The sequence below is a fragment of the Esox lucius genome, chromosome 6 (genome assembly GCF_011004845.1).
Source record: "Esox lucius isolate fEsoLuc1 chromosome 6, fEsoLuc1.pri, whole genome shotgun sequence".
Taxonomy (NCBI): domain Eukaryota; kingdom Metazoa; phylum Chordata; class Actinopteri; order Esociformes; family Esocidae; genus Esox; species Esox lucius.
This window is the reverse complement of record NC_047574.1, coordinates 26,707,995-26,727,875: the sequence shown is the minus strand read 5'-3', so window position 1 is coordinate 26,727,875 and position 19,881 is coordinate 26,707,995. Positions and strand designations below refer to the sequence as shown.

General features: G+C 47.5%; 1 protein-coding gene across 3 annotated transcripts in view; it reads right to left on the bottom strand.

Annotated features, from left to right (window-relative positions):
• LOC105010721 (inositol polyphosphate-5-phosphatase A) overlaps positions 1–19,881 on the bottom strand; it is a 144,371-nt gene that overhangs the window by 26,948 nt on the left and 97,542 nt on the right. For all 3 annotated transcript variants that reach the window (XM_010870259.5, XM_010870260.5, XM_034292669.1), the window contains exon 9: positions 12,962–13,046. In XM_010870259.5, coding sequence (XP_010868561.1) covers positions 12,962–13,046 — 85 coding nt within the window. The remainder of the gene's footprint in view (positions 1–12,961; positions 13,047–19,881) is intronic.

Here is a 19,881-nt window from a genome sequence, read left to right as displayed (position 1 = left end):
TCCCCTTTGCAGAAAAGCATCCCCAAAGAATGATGTTTCCACCTCCATGCTTCACGGTTGGGATGGTGTTCTTGGGGTTGTACTCATCCCTCTTCTTCCTCCAAACACGGCGAGTGGAGTTTAGACCAAAAAGCTCTATTTTTGTCTCATCAGACCACATGACCTTCTCCCATTCCTCCTCTGGATCATCTAGATGGTCATTGGCAAACGTCAGATGGGCATGGACATGCGCTGGCTTGAGCAGGGGGACCTTGCATGCGCTGCATGGCAGCGTACTGTGTTACTAATGGTTTTCTTTGAGACTGTGGTCCCAGCTCTCTTCAGGTCATTGACCAGGTCCTGCCGGGTCTGGGCTGATCCCTCACCTTCCTCATGATCATTGATGCCCCACGAGGTGAGATCTTGCATGGAGCCCCAGACCAAGGGAGATTGACCATCATCTTGAACTTCTTCCATTTTCTAATAATTGTGCCAACAGTTGTTGCTTTCTCACTAAGCTGCTTGCCTATTAACTAACAAGTCTGTGAGAGCCGGAATTCTTACAGGTTGGTTGGTGATCGAATACTTATGTCATGCAATAAAATGCAAATTCCATCCATCCATCCATCCATCTTCTTCCGCTTATCCGGGGCCGGGTCGCGGGGGCAGCAGTCTAAGCAGGGATGCCCAGCCTTCCCTCTCCCCAGACACTTCCTCTAGCTCTTCCGGGGGGACACCAAGACGTTCCCAGGCCAGCCGGGAGACATAGTCCCTCCAGCGTGTCCTAGGTCTTCCCCGGGGTCTCCTCCCGGTGGGACGGGACCGGAACACCTTCCCAGGAAGGCGTTCCGGAGGCATCCGAAACAGATGCCCAAGCCACCTCAGCTGACCCCTCTCGATGTGGAGGAGCAGCGGCTCTACTCTGAGCTCCTCCCGGGTGACCGAGCTTCTCACCCTATCTCTAAGGGATCGCCCGGCCACCCTGCAGAGAAAGCTCATTTCGGCCGCCTGTATCCGGGATCTTGTCCTTTCGGTCATGACCCAAAGCTCATGACCATAGGTGAGAGTAGGAACGTAGATTGACTGGTAAATCGAGAGCTTCGCCTTGCGGCTCAGCTCTTTCTTCACCACGACAGACCGATACATCGACTGCATTACTGCAGAAGCTGCACCGATCCGTCTGTCAATCTCCCGTTCCATCCTTCACTCACTCGTGAACAAGACCCCTAGATACTTAAACTCCTCCACTTGAGGCAGGCACTTTCCACCAACCTGAAGTGGGCAAGCCACCCTTTTCTGACTGAGGACCATGGCCTCGGATTTGGAGGTACTGATTTTCATCCCCACCGCTTCACACTCGGCTGCAAACCGTCCCAGTGCATGCTGAAGGTCCTGGTTAGAAGGGGCCAACACGACAACATCATCTGCAAAGAGCAGAGACGAAATTGTGTGGTCCCCAAACCTGACAGCCTCCGGCCCCTGGCTGCGCCTAGAAATTCTGTCCATAAAAATTACGAACAGAACCGGTGACAAAGGGCAGCCCTGCCGGAGTCCAACATGCACTGGGAACAAGTCTGACTTACTGCCGGCAATGCGGACCAAGCTCCTGCTTCGGTTGTACAGGGACCTGACAGCCCTTAGCAAAGGACCCAGGACCCCATATTCCCCAAGCACCCTCCACAAGATGCCGCGAGGGACACAGTCGAATGCCTTCTCCAAATCCACAAAACACATGTGGATTGGTTGGGCAAACTCCCATGAACCCTCCAACACCCCGTAGAGGGTATAGAGCTGGTCCAGTGTTCCAAAATGCAAATTAATTATTTAAAAGTCATATCCTGTGATTTTCTGGATTTTTGTTTTAGATTCTGTCTCTCACAGTTGAAGTGCACCTATGATAAAAATGACAAACCTCTACATGCTTTGTAAGTAGGAAAACCTGCAAAATCAGCAGTGTATCAAATACTTGATCTCCCCACTGTATATATATACATATTGTTTAATAATATGACCTTGCGTGATATACATCCAGTCCTGGACAAACATTATCATCAGTTTGTCAAGCACATCAAAATCCTTTCCCATCAGCTGTTCTTTTCAGTCAAATTGTCGTCAATATTCCAGGAAATCCGTTAGATTAATTAAAATGTTACAAAAACAATTGAATGACATTCAGGACCACTACACCTGCACCCTGATTTAATGAGTCCATTGGCATAGACCCCCATCACTGTCTCAGCCACTTTTCCCCTGTAACTGTTACCTTTCTCATTAAACCAGAACACAATTCAGAGTGGCGCCTCTACAGCCCGTTTTCAAGTGCATTTTGAAATATTCATGCAGCTGACATTTGGTGATGTACACTGAAGGTCTAAATTAGGGATGCACCGATAAGTAAATTCTTGGCCAATACAAATAGCCACTATTCACATACCACAACTGTAATAAAATTGTACATTATACAAAGCCAGGATTTAACTGTGCAATGATTAGAAAAAGTATTTCTAGTTGCTGCTCAATTTACCAAAAATTGGGAACCTCATCTGAGCGATCTAAGCCAAAATACCACAGCTTGGAAATGTCCAGCTGTGCCTGAAACAAGGTTAACGTGTCTGTCGCCACTTGCTAGCTGACCACAACCTGACTGTCCTGGAGTCATTTGACATTGTAGCTAGCGGTTGCAGTTTAAAATCAAACTAACATTGCTGCCCCCCCCCCCCCCCCGTGTACTAACAATAAAAAGAAAAAGAGAAACGCTGGTTCCTTTTGTTGGAAATGAATCAACGATCCACTCTGGTAGTCTACAGTACAGCATAAGTTGTTGCTGTGTGCGCTCTCTGTCCCCCTCCCTATTGAAACCATGAACACTCTGAAGTTGCTAGTGAGGAGAACAGTGAGCTCTGTGTTTCTTAAATCCTGCATGAATACGATAGCACCAGGAGCTCAATAACCTTAAGAACAGGGATGGAACTGGACATATTATGTACATAGCATCAATATGCAATTAATTGCAGCTCATGTCAGGACCTTTTTTATTCTTGATGTGGTGGCTATGGTTTTGCCATGCCGCATCTCCATGGTAAAATAAAGCACATTCAGTCAAAAATGTACGGCAAATTTAAACCAATCTTCCGATCCCGATTACTGCATTTTTGCCTATAACTAGCCTATACCAATTGCTGGCTGATATCTCTGTGCACCCCCAGTCTAAATAACTCTAACAGGATTTTTTTTTTAAATGATTGCCATAAGCTCAAGTTTGTTTGCCGGGACTGTAGAGGACTGTCTTACTGTGACTCAACCCTGACAATATGTCTCCTAGGGCCCAAGGAAGGAACTCACTGAGTGTTTAGAGCTCGCCAATTAAAACCTGATTGCTGAAAAGAGAGAAAGATGGGACAATGATTGGAGTATGCCTGCCCCCTCCTTGCTAAAATAGATCACTGTCCATCACAATGAGGGGGACGGGGCAGGGCTGGCCTTTCTGTCACTAGGGGCAGTGGCACTGTCACGGTTTGACATCACTTTCACGCTGCTGTGCCAGGTGGACGTGCCAACCCACTCAAAGGGTGCCAGGTTTACAGTGGCACTCTCTCTCCTCTTCTCTCACCCTATCTCTTCCCTAATAAAACCATGTGCGTGATGGAGACGTCTACCTGAGCGGTTAGGCTTGTGAACTAAAGTAGGCAAAAAACAAATGTGCCCTCTCTTTCCCGAACTGCCACCCATTACCCTTTAAACCCATCTGGAGTCCAGCCAGAGAACTCCACACTCTCCCCGCGGGATGCTAATTAATCCCACTAAACACAGTGGATTCATCAATGCCAACAGTGAGGAACCTGGAGGGGAAGTTAACTTGGTGGGGGGAGAGGGGCAGTCCACAGACCGGGTCTGCATTCATAAAACAGGGTGGTAACAGTAAGAGCCATACTAGAAGCTATTCCCACTTATACCTCATAATGGATCAGATTACATCAGCAATCCTCCCCTACACTTTTAATACAGGCCCTGACTGTAGCTCCCCTTCCTGAGCCAGACACACCGGGTTAGAGTTCAGTCCAGATCACGGGTGTCGTTCTGGTCAGAAGGTCGAGCCTCCTTACTGTCTCTCCTCATCGTCCCAGGCTTCCCATGGGCTGTGGGAGCTGGAGCAGGGTGCTACCAGGCCGCGCTGGGGGGTCTTCGGGCTCGCCTACGCCCCCTATCAAACAAGGCGAGGTAAAAGGGGGCTTGCGAGGTGATGATAATGTGCCCTATTTATCTTGTGCATTATAACATCTGGGAGAATTCTCTAAAACAATGGACGGCGGCGGGGGGGGGGGGGCATTCTTGCCACTGTGCTACCTTCAGGGTCCTGCCGAATGCATTTGTCCTTTCCAAGGCATAATGGACAGGCCACAAATCATTCGGGACAACAGGATGCTGGGAGGGGTGGGGGGGTGTGTGTGCGTGTTCGGCCCCCTGGTATTTAACTCCTCTGCTGGCCCATTCTCCAGGGCCCCGCAGGACAAATTGCCTTGCTTGGTTGTCTTTGAGAGGCAGTGCAGCGCGCAGAGAAAGGGACAGGGCTGAAACACAGGGAACAGGCCCATAAAAATTCATCACTTTGACCCCGCCGACCTCACCCTGCTGGGGGTTCCAGAGGAGACACACCCCTGGAGATGGGATCTCTCACCCTCTCCCTCTCCCTCACACTCACACACAGCTAAGCATCCAACTTCACCAAACTTTCACACATGGGCCTAAAAACACGCTATGGCATTGAAAGAGATAAACCTCTTAATCACGCAGATATTTTACCGACACAATGGCCGAAGACAGACTTCTCAACAGGAAAAAGGCCACCAGATGCTTCATTGTGTGTGTGTGTGTGTGTAAGTGGTGGTGGCAGTAAAGGAGGTTGGGCTCTCCTCAGTGTATTAGGCAAAGTAAGAGGAGCCTTTGTCTCAGGACAGTCTCCTGACACATTACTGCCACCTGTACAAAGACAGCCTAATGAAAGATCTCATCTGAAAACCCCGGCCAGACCACCTCCCTTCAGAAACTAAGTCAGCGGTTTGAAACCGATCACGGCAGATGTCTGCAAGACTGTTTAACGCACAAACGTTGCTCTCCAAAAGGCAACGGGACTTAGTCCTGCAGTAGAATGCCTCCTTTAAACACCTGGCCTGTCTAATCAGGGAGAACACTGGGTTTCGGGTTTTGTTCCAAACTGGTGGAAACAGCAAAGGGGACATTGACGGCAGTTCCTCACATCTCAGCGTCCCTCCCAGTGAAAGGAAAGAGTAGGAAAAAGTGAAATGTAGAGATGATTACTGTGTGGTATCATGCCAGCTTGTCGGCCATTACTACAGATCACACCTACTAAGCAGCAATGGGACTTGTATTTACTCCTAATCAGATGAGAAGCTTTATAGTGACCACCATAAAACGGAAAATGGTTTAACACATTCCACACAAGCTGGCGATCAACTGAAGAGTTTATAGAGTGGTGTGTGTGTGTTGAGGGGGTTTGTTGTTGGAGAGTTAATTAGAGAATATTGAACAGGTGATCAGCAATTAGTGGTGTTCCGGAAGAGACCAGAGGCTTTGCATGGAGTTCATTACCGCGCTCTAATCAATAGAGATCAAGGCTGAACAATTAACAAACTCTAATCCTCCCGTCTCCTCCGGAGGGTGAGGACTGGGCTGTGTTTAGGAGAGGCCAAACACCATGAAAACACACAGGAGTTGTCCAATTAGAAGCGGCCCATTATGTAATTCCCATGGAAAAGGTTTGAAAATGCTTGACAAGGTTTTCTGTCGCATGACCCGCTGAACGACGGCCAGGGCTCCTGACAGTGAACCAGATGCAGTGCTATGTGATGGAGCTTCTATTGTACCCTCCTGATTCAATGTGAAGGATAGGTAACTAACCAGCACATTAAAGGACATAAGTAAGGCAGATGGATTTTCCTGACTGGAAAGCCTCATTAATAGGCAATAACTAAAACGCACAAGATTACAAACAGGGCACCGGGTTTATCCAAGTCACATGCTTAGTAAGTAATGAGAACCAGGTCGATATTATGGTCAATATCACAGTATTTTCCAAATCTATAAATATTTACAGTATAAATGTTTTCTCCATCCTTAAGTTGCGTAACAAATTTCACAGGCAGCATGGTGGCCTCCTATCTCCGCTCTGTACAGTGTGGGGGAGGAGCCCCGGCATGACGCCTCCCCCAGAGACAAAGAGCAATGATTCATTCGGAAGCTAGCGCCACCCTTTAATTTGTTCGCACCATTTCTTCCGAATGATTGGGCCTGTCCGGTGGGGCGAGAGGGGAACCCTGCGGTGCGATTCGGCTCACAAGAGGAGGGAAGAAGCCGTGGAATGACAGGTACACAGAACAGCCCGGCGACTCACTAGGCAACCATCTTGTGGGTGGGCTTTGTGGTACATTTTACCAATTTTTCATGCCCATCCCTCTAGATGTGACCCCACTCGGGCTCCATTATGCCCCTGACAGCTCTGTGCGAGAGAACATGCTGCTTCTCTGATAGCATGAAATCGGGGAACAAAGAGCCCGGCGGAGGGGAGAAGGGGGCGCCTGGGCGCTGCGCTCGGGGCCGCCCGGATCTGGACACAAACAGATGTTAGGCCGGCCCAGTGTCTCTCAGCTTCTCCCGGCCCGCTGAAAAGAAAGCCTTGTAGAAGAAATGGGCCTGAAATGCATTGTTTTGGGGCCTCCTCTAAGACAAAAAGACAAGCCCCTCCTTAAACGGCCGGGCCAATATGGCCGTCGCTGATAAATCACTGAGGGAATTGCAAAAAGAGGTTCATGAATTGTCAATGCGCCACTTAACGGCGCCTCTTAAATATGATGGTATGTTTATCAGGGGCTGTGAAAAGAGCCAAAACCACTCCTAATGTCACTGAGCCGAGTTGTTTAAAAGGTTGCCAACGCCGGGTTTACAGCGGCGCCACCAAGAGATCCTGTGTGGGATCCCCTCTCCATGACGGAGCGTATCTAAAGCCCATCCAAACGAAGGAACGCTGTTTCATCCGGAAGATTCCTCAATCACCTCCGGGTGAATGTTGCATTTGCTACCAACTCAGTTGAAAAAGCATACTCTGTTATTTGAGAGGTGATTGTGGGTATGTAGTTCCCAATGACCCATAAATGTTTGATGTACCCTGCATGATCGATATGGAACAGAACTTTGAACTCACAAAACATTTACCTCTTCAATGTAAGTTGTCTCCTTTTGAGTAGAAACGGATAACTTGGAGGACTTTCACAGGACGAAATAGAATGGCTTTGTTCCAGCCAAAAGACCAGCATTGTGTGTGTGTGTGATGTGTGTCTGTGTGCGCATGTACCATTACATAACCCCTGAATAAACAAGTAGCGTCCTGGGACCCACGGAAAGAAAAACTATTATTGTGCTCAGCTAGCAAAGGCCCAGCACTGCATTAGTAAAAAATAGACTGACATCATACAAGCAGGCCACTATGCAACAGACACAAAGAAGCCCTTGTCCACCCACAGTTTATGTCACATTTCATTTGGAACTAAATAAAAAGAAAAAAAAGAAGCCACTGTTGGCCTGTCGTTGTTCATTGCAGGCATTTCTAAAACCTTCATGGATGAGCTTCATTTTGAAGTGATGAAGACACATGAAATGAGATCAAACATGATCTTAAGGGAAACCATAAAGCGATCGGGGGGAAAACTACAACGTTGACTGCAGATTTTGACATTAGGCGTATTTAAAATTGCTGTGTCCATTTGCATCTGCTAAACAAACAAATAGGTGGTTGCATGTTTTAGTGACAAGGCTTGTATTAGAGAATGCTTGTCTGTCTGCCTGGCCAGGTGGGATGAGTTTAGCCTCATATTCCCATTACAGTGTAATCTGCCATCCTGACCCAACTGAACACCTTTATCCTTAGAATGGAGACCCCTCCATTAGACAAAACGGCTTGTTTCTTTTCTTTCCTCCTCTTTTGCTCTGGAGAGAAAAGCCCTTTCCTGAGCCGTTAAAGACGAATGACAAGTGCTCTGGAATGTTAAGGGGCCTAGTCGGGGGGAAATGAGAGGATGATGGGGGGAAAAGTCCCCAAAGAGAGAGCACAAAAACATCCTGCATTTAGAAAAAGAGAGGGAGATATGGAAGAAAATTGAAGGGGATAGAGGGTGAATGAAGACAGAGAAACACAAACAGCGAGTAAGTGAGAGGAAAACAAATTGCGCTGAGAAGAGAAAGCAACAGTGAGAGAGAAATTTACAAGGACATGAATGAGAGAAAACCCTTATAAGGTGCGGGCCAGAGTGGCAAGTAGAATTGCCCAGATGCAGGTGTGACATCATCAAAACAGAGGGATGGGGGTGGTCAGCGGGGCTACAGCTCAAGACCGGCGAGGGCCACGGTCGAGGGGGGTGACCACCGGTGCCAGGCTCTGCCCTCAGCCCCTGTCACACCATGCCACGTATCCCAAGGCCCAGCTGCCAGCTGCTCCAGTCACGGACACAATGGCCGCAGCTCCGCTTGATGAGGAGGCTGTTGTTAAGGAGGACACCAACAGAAGACACCGCTTGTTCTTCACTCGCGGAGCATTTCAATTATGGAACGGCTCCCGATCAAAGCGGACCCTCGCTGGCCGCTTTCATTAGCGTGGCGAGCCGACGGAGGGAAACGGAGGGAGAGGATGAAACAGGCTTTTTTTGTCCCGGGGGGAAGAGTCCCGCAAATTGGTTCTCTGTCCTTTCCAATGAATTACCCAGATCATGGCGGTTTATCTCGAAATGGACACGTCTTTGCCTGAGACCGCGGGATGAGGGCTGACAGAATGTAATTGAGAATTCCCAGTGAGTCCGGTGAGAGGGTGAGTCGATCTAATGACGACCTCCCGTGTAAGATGTCTTCAGTAATCTGTCGCATCCGTGAAACCCCGCAGACCTCAACGATCATCAGGGTTTAACCACCTAATCCGGTGCTGCAAAAATTAGAAGTGTACGATGACATTCTGCGTGTGACAGATATTTTGTTTAGTTTGATTAAGTGGGCTGGAATTTCCTGCTGTGGGAATTGGGGAGAAGAAGGCAGCAGAGCGTGATTGTGTTTGCACGATCAATTGTGTGAACATATGCGTACGCATGCGAGTAGTCATGCGTGTGTGTGTTTGCCGCCAGCCGAGGAGGGTCAGAGTCCCCACAGCGCTGGGTGTCCAGTCCTTCAGAACCGAGGCCCAATCAGTGCTAGCCCACTGGCTAACGGATGGATGGCTCCCAAAATTAATTAGCCTGACTAATGTAGTGTTCACTTAATTACGCTGCATGTGTTTTGATTAATAGCAGGGCCCAGGTTAGCACACAGGCTAATAAAAGGACTGGGCAGAAACCATTCCGCCAATAGGCGTCAAATGATTTAAGAGATTATGCGTCGACAACCTTAAATGACTTATTTCTGAAGGATAACACGCGTCTTGGAATAACTTATTATTGATATGGAAGAGCTCAGGAGCTCTCTTACACACACACACACACACACACACACCAACACACCCACGTTCAATATGGATCCGAAAACAACATCAATCATAAAATCACCCTAACACCAGTGGGACGTTGGCCTGGCATGGGTGGCGCGCTGTAAAGCCCCGCCACAAAGCGTGAAACATGAAATATTTATTACCCGCTTGTCGTTAATGAGCATTTTACAGCATTCATTAGGAGCGGGTCCGAGTCCACCGCCCCACCTTTCATTTCACGCCGCTCAAGTGAGAGAAAGGCCCCAGACAAAGGAAGGAAGATTGATGTCTGGTCTGTCTCCTGCCAAAGCTGTTCCATTCCCTCCCATCACAGACAGGGGGCGACACCATACGGTCTCCAGACCTGGATCTCCCTAAGACTTGTGGCTTGGTGCGGTGAAAGGCCGCTAGCCTAATGAAATCTGCCCATGTAGCGGCTAGATAAACTCCAATTAAAACAGGCATGAGCTGTGTCACAAGGACAGTAGATCAAGTCATTAATTAACCTCCCAGCTAGCCTCCATCAATCCTTAAATTGGAGCGGCCAGCCAGGAGCGCACAATCTCTGCAGATATTAAATTTACATTCTATTAGGTTTAATTAGGAGAGATTTTAAATATACTGAGAGTCCAGGCACGGAGCCCTGGGGCTGTCAGAGAGCCTCCGTTATTCACAGCCACTGTGGGTCCCTGGGGTTCCTGGACATCCCATCATGCACTTCTACTCTCGCCTCAGCCAGGACATCCCTGCCACAACACACAGGTGGTTACTCAGCTCCCCAAAGCCTTCTTCCACCTACAAGACAGTATCTGCGTTCAACAGCATCTGCCATGCCATTTGAAAAAGGACCATGTATATAATATCTCCATATTTTAAAAAGGAAATAAATATTTTTCAGGCATTGTGGTGGTTCATGTCACATGAAAGTAGGGAAAGACATTTTTTTTTCTGAAAGAGCAGTGAGCCAGATTCGAACCAGTGGGGTACAACAAAGGCACTGGGGCAGTTTGTTAGACCATCGTAGGACACTGTCCCCAATTTGCCCAAAATCAGGAAATCAGTATTGCAATGGGTGTTCTGGTCATACGCTGTTCACGTCAACGCAAATCCGCCACCGCCAAAACACCCCGGCCGCCTTACATGACTATCCCCTGCGACTATCCCAGCCTTAAAAAAAGACAGTCAGAGGAAGGAACCGGGGGACTGGCCAGTGACACTGGGAAGACCACCTCCAGTGAGCTCAGACCCAGCATTAGTATCCACGTGGCTGTGTCCTTTGTCCCCCTGGTGAAAGGCCCAGTGAATGGGGGTCAATTGAAGCCAACTCCCTCTGTCGGACACAATTAATAGGGAGCCTTGTTGGTGGCAGTGGGGGCAGCCTTGGGTTACGGATCCTGCAGCACAAGCATGCCAGGAATCCACCACCTGTGCCCGGTGTTGGGACAATGACCTACAGGACATGGGGCCCGGGGAAGGGCACCGCACACGGACACAGCCTACTCCACGCACCCAGCCCAGGGGTGTGATGAGTAAATGGGGGGCCGAGGGGGGGGGGGGGCTGTAAAGGTGGCGGGGACGACACACCAACAGAGAAGAGAGGTGTAGATGTAATGTACTGCATCTAAAGACAAACACTGGTCCTAATATTGGACCTGCACGTTCCTGAACTGGGTTCCCGGACGCGACGATTCCCCCCTGTTGATTTTCAGGCCACGCACTGTAAGAGAGAGCAATTAACAAGTGGAAAGGTTATTGTTCATAATGTGCGTGTTACAGAGACAGACCTTCTGAATCAATCTCCAGATAGGCAAGCCCAATCGATCCACCAGGGCCAACCTGCAGTAAAGCGTGGTCCCAATGTACACTAATTGTCCGGCTGACATTAATTGTCATTAAAGGGTTGACATAGCTTCTGGCTGGGAGTCAAAGAGCTGCGCGACAGCGGCACTCATCTGTTTACCGTGACATCATCACACGGTCCCTTCACAGGCACATCTAGTAGAGGTCACGCTAAATCAGACAGGGAGAGCTTGGCGCTGGACGGGTTTATACCAGTAGAATGCTGCCTTTTTTAACGAGTTGAGCCTCCTGGATGATGTCATCAGCCTTTGGTGTTGTCCTGGTAAAGGGTGGGTGGGTGTGCGTGTGTGAGACAATTGAGAGCGGTGGCAGAAAGGGCTTCACAGCTCACAGATTCCACTTCCTGAAGTACTTTCTGGGTCTTTGTGTGTGTCTTGTGTGCTGGGGATATTGAAGGTGCATGAAAAAGAAGCTGGGCGGGGCTGGGGGTCGGGCAGAGACGGACCAAAACCGCTGGAAAAGGGGTCATGACCCCCCCCCCAGTACACTTAAAACAGCATTTTCCCAGAGTGGCAGACATAAAAGGTGTCTGCTTACTTATCACAGAGTAGGTGTTTTACTATGATCCCACCGTTTAGGTTTCAAACGTTCCCTTATTAAATCACTGTGATGTAACCAGGATGTCCTTGTTATTGTGCATTCTCAGAGTTTTTGTCTTATATATAGATCACTCTCTTCCATAGTTACTATGTCTCTGTGCTAGCTGTGATGTGAAATGAATGTCCGCTACTCCACGTTTGTATTTCGGGGTCCCAGTCATGCTTACCACACCACATTACAGCTGTTGCAGAGCACTGAGGATCTCCTCTTGTGGTGCTGTCTGTAAAGCCACGTATGACAATCTGGCGTGACGGCCGGCTGTAATGCGCCCCCATTGGAGCTACGCGATACAACGCACAGAATGTCATACAGCCGCTTAACACAGCAGCTTAAAACGAAATGCTAACTTGATGACAGCTTATGTCAAACAGATGACCTCTCCGCGGTCTCACAGGACTTGTTGAAAACTAAGCTCAATGAGGAATTTGACTCACTCACTCCCCAAGTAGTTGGGTGGTTTAACAACACTCAAACAGCCAGCCAGGTGGGGACTGCTGAAGGACTGAGCCGCACTGACATGGCCTCATTTGCACCCGGAGGGGAGAGACGGAGGGAAGGAAGGAGGGGAGAGAGGCAGGGAGGGGAGGAGGGAGAGAGGGAGGGAGGGAGGGATGGGAGGAGGGAGAGAGGGAGGGGAGGGAGAGAGGCAGGGAGGGGAGGAGGGAGAGAGGGAGGGAGGGGAGGAGGGAGAGAGGGGAGGAGGGAGAGAGGCAGGGAGGGGAGGAGGGAGAGAGGTGAGGAGGGAGGGGAGGGATAGCCATCGGAACATAACAATGCACTTGGAGGTTGGTTGGCAAACACAGCTGGGCCAGCAACAGTTGAGGTGGTAATGAGCCATAAATATGAGGGGCTGATGGCGCCCCTCTCACAAACACTGGCAAACTGCACCCCTCCCCCCACCCCCCCCACCCACCCCGCACCCCCAGACAAACAGACGCACACACACACGCGCACACACACACGTCAGGGTGAATGTAGTGCAGACCTGCACGGGTCAAGGCTTACCTCAACAACCTGCCTCGTGTCCAACCTGAAGTTGAAGTCCCCGAAGACAAAATAGGGCACCTTCTCAAACCTCTGGTCCGTGATCCTGAAAAACACCAATATGATTAGTCATCAGCAGCGAATGGTTCTGTGGGAAGTGGGCCCATGCACTTGAAAGTCCTTTCTAGGTCTTGGTGATAGACTGCCCCAGGTCATTTCATTAATGAGGTGCATAGCACCTCCCGGTGGTGTAAACACTTTGTTTAGACCTTTGCAGCTCTGTGGAGAACGAAATTCATCCCCCAAAAAACTAAACAGATAACGGGTGAATCAGGGCATTTGAAAGATAGTTCATCTGCAGGATAACTGAATTAGCTGTGCAAGTTTCAAATTATCTTCATGTAACAGGGTTATGCTGATTTGAACACGCTGTTCCAATAGTGTTTTCTACAGAGAGTATCGAGTCAATTTGTGCTTCCTTCTGTTTACAGCATGATATTCTTTCAATAAAAAGAAACAAAACATTACACAGATTAATATAGTCATGGATTCTGTGCCAATACACCATTTTTTTTTCAACTAATTTCTCAGGTAGGTTTGCCGCATACTAAAAACACATTCTTATTTTCAGCAATAACCTGTGTGAAATTTGGTTTAACTGCCTCAGGTAGAATGAACGATTTGATGCTCCAACCACTAAGCTACCCCTGACACCTGTGGCGGAAAATGTATTTATTTCTTATTACAACGTACAAATCAAAATGGCTTATTACTATGTTAAAGGGAAATTCTAAGTATAATCAAGCAGCTGAGAAAGGCCATTGCGGGTGTGTTTCTGCTCTCCTCGTTGAATGGGATGTGCCTACAGCAAAAATGTGTACAGCTATGGACAACCACTCAAGGGCTGCAGACATCTCGTTCTGCATATCTTAGCAGTGAGACAAGTGTACACTGTGCATAGTGGTCTACACAACCGCCCGAGTCACTGAAGTTACTGTTGTCTAACCACGCATGGGAGTTGGACACACCTAAACACGTGTTGAAAGTGTAATCAAGCCTTGGACTATACTGAGTGTATATAGGTCTAAACTCAAACTTGGACGGACAGCTCTTGACCTGACTCTACTGACAGTGTGGTCAACTGCTCCAAATGAGCAAAAATAAAGCTTACATTCTATAATAAGCTATAGTCGCTCCTTCTTCTCTGGTTGGAATTTCCATGACTAGACCGTAGGGGTGCACTGACCATGCAGGCTAACTAGTAGCCTTTGGACGTCAGATCTAGTAGATGGATATAGACTACTGAACAGCAGCACAAACAAAAACGCAGTAATGGCGGTATCAAATAGAAATGTGCTATTGTGTGTGTGTGTGTGAGTGAGTGTATGAGGATTCATGAAGTCCAGATCCCAGGTTCATGGAACGCTTCCAGATGTAGAGAAGCACCGGCATCTGAGTGCATTTAAAACGCAGCTAAGCGACATATAATTAACTTCCTATACCTACTCAGTGACTAAAAAGAGCCCCTCTTTAAAAGGAGAAGAAGAAGACATTAAGGCGATGGAGGCAGCGCTGTTAGCCGGCTTGTGTAATTAACGATTCAAGATGCTAGCACCGTGCTTATCATAAAGGGTTGGGGGGAGGGATAAATCTTCAGGTGGAGGGCACACTCTCTAGTGGACCGCTGATAACAATATATTTATGAGGCTGTAAAAGGAGGAGGCACTCTGTGGAGGGTCTCTTCCTGGACCGCTGTCATAAAGCAGTCCAGTCAGGAAAGGGGGAGGCCTGGGCCCAAGAGCCTGGGAAAAGGTGGTTGTCGCGGGGGAGTAGGGGGGGCCACTTGCTCTGGCAGACTGCTAGTCATGGGTTCTGGGGGAAGGCTGAGAGGTGAAACACACAGACTCTGATGTCATCGATGACTTTCCTCAAACACAGGGACTGCGAGAGCAATCAAATGCAAGGACAGGTCACCCACTTGTTTCGGTACAAGTGGCTAATGAATTGGCCCCTTTAAGACAATAACATCCCTGGGGTCAGATAAATGATTGTATACAGACTGTATTTAGTGCCTTCAGAAAGTACTCAGATCCCTTTACTTTCGCCACGTTTGGTGGTGTTGTAGAGGTAATATAAATTGATTTAAAAAGGTTGTCATCAATCTACACGCAATACCCCATAAAGACAAAGCGAAAACACATTTTTAGACATCTTTGTCGATTTATTGAAAATGAGAAACGGAGATCTCTCATGTACGTAAGTCTGACACTTTGCCACTCCAAATTAAGATGCATCCTGTGTCCTTTGATAGTCCTTGAAATGTCTTTAGAACTTGGAGTCCACCAGCCAGAAGAAACCTATTGGTCAATTCAAATTCATAAAATTCACTGGGTATGAATACTTTTGATCTTAACTGTAGATCTGGGGATAATTTTTTTATTGCTTTAGTATTTAAAGTTAGGCTGGTACCATCATTGTGGAATGGAAGTTTGGAACCACCAAGACTCTTCGTATAGCTGGCTGTCCGGTCAAACTAACATCTGGCAAATACCATCACTATGGTGAAGCAGTGTAGTGGAAGCTTAATGCTATGGAGACTGGTCAAGAATGAGGGAAGGACAAATCAAGCAAAGTACTGAGAGGTCCTTGAAGAAAAACACTGATCGAGAGCACACGTGATCTTAGACAGGGGCAAAGATTCATCTTTCAGCATGACAATGACCAAAACAACGCTGGAGTAGCTTTGGGACAAGACCTGAAGATCACAGTTCAAAAAAGATCTGCATCCAATCTGACATACCTTCAGAGAATATACAAGGAAGAATGGGAGCCACAACTGCCTTAATCCAGGTGTGCAAAGTTGGTAGAGGCATACCCAATAAAACTCTAAGCTGCAATCATGCAAAAGGCACTACTAGAAAATAATGAATAATAGATCTGAATACTTAAGTACCTGAGATATTTCAGTATTTATTCTCTCAATTAATGGGAACAAATGTGATTTTTTTCCTCTTTGTCATAATGGGGAATTGTGTTTAGATTGACAGCCAAAAAAATTATATGAATTTAATAACACAAATGAACTTGGAGAAAGTGAAGGGGTCTGAATACTATACTAATAGTAATTTTTATATTCTTTTTTTATGTTTAAGGAGTGGTGCAGTCCTTCTCCCTTCTCCTTTTAAAATTGGTCTTTTTATGGTAGAGACAGATCAACAGACAAAGAAAAAGGAGGAAGATTCAGACCCATGCTGTAATTTATGCAATGGTGAAACGTGACAATAGGAGATAGACCCTCAGTAGCGGAAAAAGATCTGACAGCACACATATAGATAGAGAACTCGGATGCCTGCATACTGTACACTGAAGTGCCAGAAAAATTGGTACCCCAGTCTAATACTTGGTAGGCCTCCCATGGGAGTGCAGAACTGTAGAAATACGACGGGGCATGGACTCCACAAGCCTGCGAAAGTATTCTGTAGGCAATGAACACCGTACTTCCTGCAGAGTGGTCCACGATTCTGTTGTATTCTGAGGTGTAGGATTTCTGTGTTCTGTAGCGCGTTGCATGGCATTCCAGATGTGTTCAATAACGCTGAGATCTGGCGACTTAGGTGGTAATGGCAAGACCCCAAACTCAGATGAATGTTCCTCTAATCATAATTTGGCGTGTCTAGATTTGTGTGGCGTTGCATTATCCTGTTGGAAGAGGCCAAACCCATCAGAAAGAATGCAGGACATGAACGGGTGTAACTCGTCAGAAAGGATGCACACACAGCATTCAGCTGTCAGAGACGTACAGTGAGAACAACAAGTATTTGATACACTGCCGATTTTCCAGGTTTTCCTACATACAAAGCATGTAGAGGTCTGTAATCATAGGTACACTGCAACTGTGAAAGACGGAATCTAAAACAAAAATCCAGAAAATAACACTATGATTTTAAATAATGAATTAGCATTTTATTGCATGACATAAGTATTTGATTACCTACCAACCAGTAAGAAATCCGGCTCTCACAGACCTGTTAGTTTTTCTTTAAGAAGTCTTCCTGTTCTCCACTCATTACTTACAGTCCCTGACAAAAGTCTTGGCCAATCCTGGAGCATCTTGATCTTCTTCGCCTTGAGGAACTTAGATGTGGAGATGGAAGTATGCGATGGAGCACCATCCTGCTGCAGAATTTGGCCTCTTTTATGGTTGGGAATATAAGAAGTAGCTAAGATTTCTTGGTATTTTAGACTATTGATGTTGCCTTCCACCCTGCAGATCTCTCGCACACCCCCATACTGGATGTAACCCCAGACCATGGTTTTTCCGCCACCGAACTTCACTGTTTTCTGGGTGAATCTCGGATCCATGCGGGCTCCAGTAGGTCTCCTGCAGTATTTGCGGCGACTGTGGTGTAACGCAACAGAAGATTCACCTGAAAAATCCACCTTCTTCCACTTTTCCAGCATCCATCCTTTTAGTAGGCTGTGGGCCTTGACAAATGCCACACGGTTTTTCAATTGTCTTTTGTTTAGTGCTGGCTTCTGGGCACTGATTCGACCATGGAGGCCATTTCGAGACAAACTGTTCTGGTTGACACAGGGACTTCAGGTGACCAGGTCTCGTGGAGCTCTGCTGCAGTGGAAAAGGGGCTGGCCTTGGATTTTCGAGCCAACAAACTTTCCTCTCGAGCAGTTTTCTTGCAGGGTCTGCCTGACCTGGGCTTGTCAAAAACGTCTCCAGTGTCTTCAAATGTTATTTTATCCTCTGTACTTAACGCTGAGACACATTGAAGGTGTCTGCCACATCAGCAGTGGATCTGATCTTCAGCCTCTTGATAATCAAAACTTTGGTCTCAGGGTGAATTTTAGGCATGTTTGCAGAGGTCTAGTTGCAGTTGATGTGAAGGTCTAGTGTACTGGGGTTGTTTTTATACACACCTGAGACCTAATTGATCCATTATTAGTTACAGGTGAAGCTCATATGACAAGGCGACAACACTTATGTCTTTGCAAAAATTGACTCAATGGGCTTTACCAAGCTGTGAGGATTAGAATACTTTTTGACAGTTTCTTTTTGCACTGAAACATTATTACAAAAGCTGTTGGGATTAAAATGAGCCATTTCTTGTAAAGACATCTTGATTAGAAATATATTTCAGCGGCACTTCAGGTCAATTTGTACACAAGCGACAAGACTTTTGTCAGGGACTGTATTAACTGCACAGACACCAACCTCTCCACAATGGCCAAGACCAGAGAGCTGTGTAAGGACATCAGGGATACAATTATAGACCTGCACAAGGCTGGGATGGGCTACAGGACAATAGGCAAGCAGCTTGGTGAGAAGGCAACAACTGTTGGCGCAATTATTAGAAAATGGAAGAAGTTCAAGATGACGGTCAATCTCCCTCGGTCTGGGGCTCCATGCAAGATCTCACCTCGTGGGGCATCAATGATCATGAGGAAGGAGAGGGATCAGCCCAGAACTACACAGCAGGACCTGGTCAATGACCTGAAGAGAGCTGGGACTACAGTCTCAAAGAAAACCATTAGTAACACACTACGCTGTCATGGATTAAAATCCTGCAGCGCATGCAAGGTCCCCTTGCTCAAGCCAGCGCATGTCCAGGCCCGTCTGAAGTTTGCCAATGACCATCTGGATGATCCAGAGGAGGAATGGGAGAAGGTCATGTGGTCTGATGAGACAAAAATAGAGCTTTTTGTTCTAAACTCAACTCGCCGTGTTTGGAGGAAGAAGGAGGACAATCCCAAGAACACCATCCCAACCGTGAAGCATGGAGGTAGAAACATCATTCTTTGGGGATGCTTTTCTGCAGAGGAGACAGGACGACTGCACCGTATTGAGGGGAGGATGGATGGGGCCATGTATCGCGAGATCTTGACCAACAACCTCCTTCCCTCAGTAAGAGTATTGAAGATGGGTCGTGGCTGGGTCTTCCAGCATGACAACGACCCGAAACACACAGCCAGGGCAACTAAGGAGTGGCTCCGTAAGAAGCATCTCAAGGTCCTGGAGTGGCCTAACCAGTCTCCAGACCTGAACCCAATAGAAAATCTTTGGAGGGAACTGAAAGTCTGTATTTCCCAGCGACAGCCCCGAAACCTGAAAGATCTGGAGAAGGTCTGTATGGAGGAGTGGGCCAAAATCCCTGCTGCAGTGTGTGCAAACCTGGTCAAGAACTACAGGAAACGTACGATCTCTGTAATTGCAAACAAAGGTTTCTGAACCAAATATTAAGTTCTGCTTTTCTGATGTATCAAATACTTGTCATGCAATAAAATGCAAATGAATTACTTACAAAATCATACAATGTGATTTTCTGGATTTTTGTTTTAGATTCCGTCACTCACAGTCGAAGAGTACCTACGATAAAAATGACAGACTTCTACATGCTTTGTAAGTGGGAAAACCTGCAAAATCGGCAGTGTATCAAATGCTTGTTCTCCCCACTGTATGTAGACATACCAGGGGCCCCATTGAATGCCAGCTAAACAAACCCCATACCATTACGGAGCCCCCACCAGCCTGTACAATGCCCTGTTGACATGGAGCCCACACCAGCCTGTACAATGCCCTGTTGACATGGAGCCCACACCAGCCTGTACAATGCCCTGTTGACATGCGGGGTCCATGGCTTCATGGGGATTTCTTCACACATGGATCCTTCCATCTGCCCGAAACAGTTGGAAACGTGACTCATCAGACCAGGCTACTCGTTTCCAGTCAAGTGTCCAGGGGCAGTGTTCCCGGGCCCAGGTGAGGCGTACAGCTGTGTGTCGAGTATTCATCAGGGGTACTCGAGTTGGGCGTCGGCTCCTAAACCCATATCCCGGAGTGAACATTGCACAGTCCTCACGTTGAGGTGTGTTGAGGGCAGTGTTGCATGCCTACCGCCTGAAATGATTCTTGCCAGTCGACGTTTGTC